This window comes from Carassius carassius, chromosome 3 (genome assembly GCF_963082965.1).
Source record: "Carassius carassius chromosome 3, fCarCar2.1, whole genome shotgun sequence".
Classification (NCBI taxonomy): domain Eukaryota; kingdom Metazoa; phylum Chordata; class Actinopteri; order Cypriniformes; family Cyprinidae; genus Carassius; species Carassius carassius.
The window spans coordinates 23,321,925-23,327,691 of NC_081757.1; the positions used below are offsets into that span (position 1 = coordinate 23,321,925).

The 5,767-nt window shown below is 41.6% G+C and overlaps 1 protein-coding gene across 1 annotated transcript; it reads left to right on the top strand.

The window, feature by feature from the left end:
* Positions 1–586: 586 nt before the first annotated feature.
* On the top strand, positions 587–5,300 carry si:dkey-56m19.5 (serine-aspartate repeat-containing protein I). Its single transcript, XM_059534085.1, has 2 exons — positions 587–764; positions 2,973–5,300. Exon 2 carries the CDS (start codon positions 2,979–2,981, stop codon positions 4,611–4,613), a length of 1,635 nt encoding a protein of 544 aa, XP_059390068.1. The 5' UTR covers positions 587–764; positions 2,973–2,978; the 3' UTR covers positions 4,614–5,300.
* The last annotated feature ends 467 nt before the right edge of the window (positions 5,301–5,767 follow it).

Below are 5,767 nucleotides of genomic sequence, written 5' to 3' on the forward strand. Positions count from 1 at the left end.
TGACTCTCTTGACCTGCGGCACATATATGATTCAGAAACATTATTCTGGTGTTTTGCAGACTCTCAAGGAATCTGAGTCATTTAGTGTTGCCAAGATAAGAACAAATGAATGAAACATCTTTTTTTTCCTTTACTTTGTGTTTAAGCTATGCATTACATTTACTTCCTTCAATAGAATATCTGCTTAAGACTGGATTGGTGCGGGTATACTTTACAATGTTAAAACAATACTGTGCAACTGAATTCGAAGGCCCTGCTTACAGTTCATTCTCCTCTCCTTCAGCCATGGGGGTGGAGAATTGCTTTAACCCCTCTCCTTACACACACACATAAATAAAAATGCATGCTAAAACCAATCAGGCAGGTGGGAAAAAAAGGCAAATGCACCAACATGAGTCAAAAGGAATACGGTTGCTATAGAGATCACTTCAAAAAAGTGAAAGAAAAGGGGGCATTATTCCCCAAACCCATTATAAAGCCCATCTAATCTAGTAAAATATGCACCCAATGTGAGGGGGGAGGGAAGGGAGGAGGAGAGGGAGGGTATATGGATTGTGGGCAGTGGACAGGAGAGGCTGTGATAACGACAGATGTCTCACAAACCGTGGGTTTAACAGGAGGGGTGAAAAGAGAAAAAACGCCCAGTCGCAGATTGGACCTCAGGGAGAGAGTAGGACTGGCTCGAACTGAATCACATTCACTACCTACAGGAGAAAGGAAAGTACCTTTAACGCGCTCTTACGCACGGATTTCCACAGAAGCAGGTCAGTAAAATGTTAGCAGTGACTGAATAACGGGTAAAAATCACTTACCAGACAAAGCGTTTTATTGAGGCTGGAGATATAGTTGAACGCAGACAGCACGAGCCGTTCTTTGTTCTCGTAATTTTCAAGTCACTCATACAAACTAAAAAAAGGTACAACAAAAGCACCCCATATCTATGTTACTCAATAACTGAACGGGGAAAAAAATTATTTCCTAGAAATGTATGAATGACACTTTAAAAAATGTCACATTTTTAATCATTCTAAGCTTATAATGTTATCACGGGAAGGTGTGACTTGTGTCCTATAAGATTGGGAGGTTAAAACGCGAGTAAAAGTAAAAAAGACGTATATAAAAGCTTTTCTTTTCTTTTCTTTTATATTTAATAATGAAGCAGTGGGTTACAGGTAGCTCTTACTCGGTTAAAGAGTTAACCCCTTTCGTATTTCGATTTCCCTTTATTGGTGCTTTTCTATTGAAAGCATTGTTTTAAGAAAATGGGAAGCATTGATTTGCGCTTGCAAAAATTCTAAGGAAGAGCTGGTCGATATGAAAAGGGTGGGGGAGCTTTGGTGGTGGTGTTGGGGTGGGGGTATGTGTCTTTAAAATATATAAAATTGTGTACACTGGAAATATGTAAATATATTAAAATGCAAAATAATATTTGTGTTTTTATGAAATTTTTTCACCACATTCCACTTTTTTTTCTTATTCATCTTATATATTGTAACCAACAGCCAGACATGGGATAGGCTGCTTGATTTGCCATATTTGCTCAGGGTATTTCACCAGTCTTCAAGGACATAACTTTCAGACCATCATTAAGCAAATTTCTTTACATCATTATATTAATGAGTAACAGCAAGATTTGCAGGAATAATGGAGCCTGAGAAGTGCACTGGCACAGAGCGCTGTGAGAGGCTGTAATAAAAACTGTCTTTAGTGAGCGCTGACATAGGCAGCATATCTCAGCAGTTGGACTCATCTGCAGGTTGCATTGGGGCATGACTGCATATCCGGTCTTTGTTTGCCCCAGTGCAGCACTATGGACAGCTCCTATTGTAACCCCACCATGCTGCATCTTAAAGAATATTATCCAATTAAACTGCAATAACTGCAGGTCTGTAAAAGGTTGTGAATGGTTCTATATCAGTAGCAAGAAAACATTTAACATTTAATCTGCCTCTCACATCCATAATTCCATATGCATGTGAAACCAGTTCCAATTTACACATTAAGATCCTTGCCATTTACAAGAATGTTTTCGGTAAAATGAAAAGTTGTATAATAAAACCTTTCATTTTTAACCCTTTAAGCAGTATGGTCCCACATGTGGGATTTTTTTTATTTCTATGCCCCTGTCCAGGGGATATTCTAAACTCACCAGTTAAAAGGTTAAGTAACATCATTAGCATTGACCGATGTTACCAAATGTAATTCAGTTCATGTTATCTAATCAGTCTTTCCCCTGAAACTTATCTTCATTATCTTCACACATCCCCAAACCAAGCTGCTTTAGCAACCAGAACCAGCCATGAAAAAAATGCTAAGAGAAGTGAATGACTTTTATATGACTTTATATTTATTTTAGTGAAACTGTATACAGATTGATAGAATAAAAAAAAAATCAATACTTGACATAACTAGACCTGGTCATTAGTTTTTTTTTTTTTGGTTTTGTCTGGTTGTCTAAGGAATCACATGTTAGAAAATTTTGAGTTTCGCTTCCAAATCCTTCTACCACATTATATACAATCAGTGTCTGCTGCCTTTATACTGTAAAACTGGGTTGTTGAATGATATCTTTACAAGTTTACAAAAACTAAGTGACATCCCCATCCAGTCACCATTTGTCCTCAAGCCACGTCCTCCTCCCAAAAACAAAGTTGGACTGCATTCAAAGCCCTTGGCAGAGATACCATGGGGTTAAAATGATTGAGTAAATGCCCTTTATATGGAGAAACATGGTGGGCTATGTGAGCATTTTTACTTTTTAAAATGTCATATCCATAATGATGTGCTAAGAATATTGGTTATTTTCCAATAGAGTTTTAGACTAACTTGTCATGTAGCTCAAACAGTAGAGTATGGCACTAGAAAGTGATGTCATGAGTTTGGATAAAAGCATCTGACAAATGCATAAATATAAATATACTGAAATTCAGTGATGTTTGTAGCTTACATAATATGTTCTTCTGTTCCCACAGAACATCATGGGAGGCAAACTAAGCAAACGGAAGAAGGGATACGATGTCAGTGACCCTAAAGAGAAGAAAGAGGAGAGTGCTGTGGCAGCAGTTGAACCAGCTGAGAAAAAGGCAGAGACCCCTGTGACTGAGTCGGAGGCTGCACAGCAGGAGGCTGATGCGGTAAGTGCAGCAGCGCCAGTGGTGGAGTCTGAAGCTCCAGCTGAGAAGCCCACCTCTCCTTCGGCAGCACAGGCAGAGGTGAAGAAGGATGATGCTGTGCCAGAAAAACCAGTGGCTACAACAGAGGCATCTACTGCTGTATCTAAGGAACCAGAAAGTGCTCCAGAGAAACCAGCTGATGTACCAGAGTCACAAGCAGAAGAGGCACTAGCAACTCCATCAGAAGCAACAGCAGTAGAGGCACCAGCTGCTACACAAGAGGCACCAGCAGCAGAAGTACCATCAGCTGTAGTAGAAACACTATCAACAGCACCAGAGGTATCTGCACCCAAGGAACCTGCAGATGTACCAGAAGCATCAGCAGCAGAGGACCCTTTAGCTGCACCTGAGGAACCAGTGACAAAAGAACCTGCAGCTGCACCTGAGGAACCAGTGACAAAGGAACCTGAAGCTGCACCTCAGGAACCAGTGATAAAGGAACCTGAAACTGCACCAGCAGCAGAGGAACCTGAAGCTGCACCTCAGGAACCAACAGCTGCACCAGATGCACCAGTGACAGAGAAACCTACGGCTGCCACAGAAGGACCAGCCACTGCACCAGAGACACCAGTAACAGAGGAACCAGTAACACTATCTGAGAAACCAGCAGCTGTACCTGAGGAGAATGCCACTGCCCCAGAGGCTGAGTACTCTACAGCTGCACTCGAAGAACCTGCACCTGTGCTAGAAGAGCCTGTATCGTCGCCTAAAATTGAAGCCTTACCAGTGGAGCCGGTCACAGAGGAGGTGGTAGAGAAAGTGGTTGAGGAGGTTGCAAATACCAGTCAATTGTCCACTGAAATTACAAAAACCACTGATGTCACACTAGAATCAGAGACTGTTACTGAGGCAGCAGCTCCAGAGGCAGTCACAAAGTCTGCCCCGGTGCCTGAACCTGTTTCCGAAGCATTGAGTGCAGCAGAGGTCGAGATGGCTGTGCCTTCTCCAGAGGAACCCACACCCATCACAGAGCCTGAATCTGAAACTGCTGCACCCCCTGAGGTAACACTAACAGAAGCAAATTCTGAGCCATCCCCAGAGCCAACACAACCCGAACCTGTGGCAGAACAAAAGAGTGCAGAGGAGTCCATTCCTGCAATCGTCATCTTAGAATCAACCTCAACCAACGAGCTCTGCCTTGAGGAACCTGCCTCGACTGTCACTGATCTGAAGCTGAATAATGGAGACTGTGAGAGTGCTGGCTTGGCAGTGGAATCTGTGTCGGCTCCCCCTGAGGTAAATGGGGAATGCCATGAGCAGGCACCAGACGTAGCCCCTGCAGATGTCCTTGAGTCCCCGGTTGAGGCATGTGTAAATGGTGTGAAGGACAAAGAAGCCCCCCAAGAGCTAAGTGACTGTGAACTGAAAAAGGACTTGAGTTTGGCTGCTGACTTTCAGGCTCCAACTCCGATTGGCGACATGGTAGAAGTGCCACAGTGAGTCGGCTGAGCTGTAGACTTAATCTGAGAAACAAACCTTAAATGTGAATCCCATATTGATGCAAACAAACAAATGAAACAATCGTCTGACAACACAGGCTTTCTGAAAATAAATGTGAAAAATGTCTGTTGTGTTCTCTCAGGCAAAGGAATTTCTGGTAAACCAAAAAGAAATAGAACCACCCAAGAGCTAAGTGTGCGATAAACGAATAATGAAACAGTGAGGGTAAAAGCCTAAAAGGAAATGGGAGGGAAGGAATAAGAGAGTGAGAGAGAATGAGAGTGGATGGTCTTTGAAGTCTTTGTGTCCGATGTCCTGCTGTCATTGCAGAGAGTGAGCTTACAGGCCTGGCTGAATATGAAGCCAGAGAAACGATGATTAGACATGAGCAGAATTTTTAATTATTGAAATGGAGAAACAGAAATGCTGGACAGTAACAATAGAAAAAATGAATTGAATGAACAGAATCATCTTTTGTGTGCAAGACTGATCCATACTGAAATGGTTTATTGGATTAGCATTTAATAGTATATAATCTAATTTAGACCACATTTCTGTCACCATGTAATACAGAGATTTGAGGATGAAGCATTTTGAACTTTTCATGTTGGGAGAATCAATGGTGAATGTGCATTTTAACTTAATGGCTTGGCTTAGAAAATAAAACACTCTGTTATACCTTAAAAATGGTTCTTTCTTTTTTGCATTTTTGTGAATGTTGTGCTGAATAGATGCATGTGTTCTTTGTTCACTTAAACGAGTAATAATTAAAATAGTATTTCAAATAAATCTATGAAGCAATCTCCTGCACTGAGCATACCCATTTTGTTCCAAAAGCATACAAGTAGCATACTGAAGACGGTTGCATCAGTTACGTTGCATCAGGCCTATTTTCAGCCATTTTGTGCAGTAGTAGAGATCTGACTGGCAGGTCACCATTTCAGCAATGTCCCAAGAGTCATTGACTTTGTAAATTTGTACTGTGGGGCTGGGCATCAGACACGTGTTGTTTTGAGTAACATGGAACATGGCCATGAATACAAATATCTGTTCAAAGGCTTAACTCAATCAGGCTATGGTAGAACAGGGGAAATATTTTTTTTTCATTCTTCACGGGGGGAAGAGGTTTCAGGATAACAAGTGGGTGATGCCAT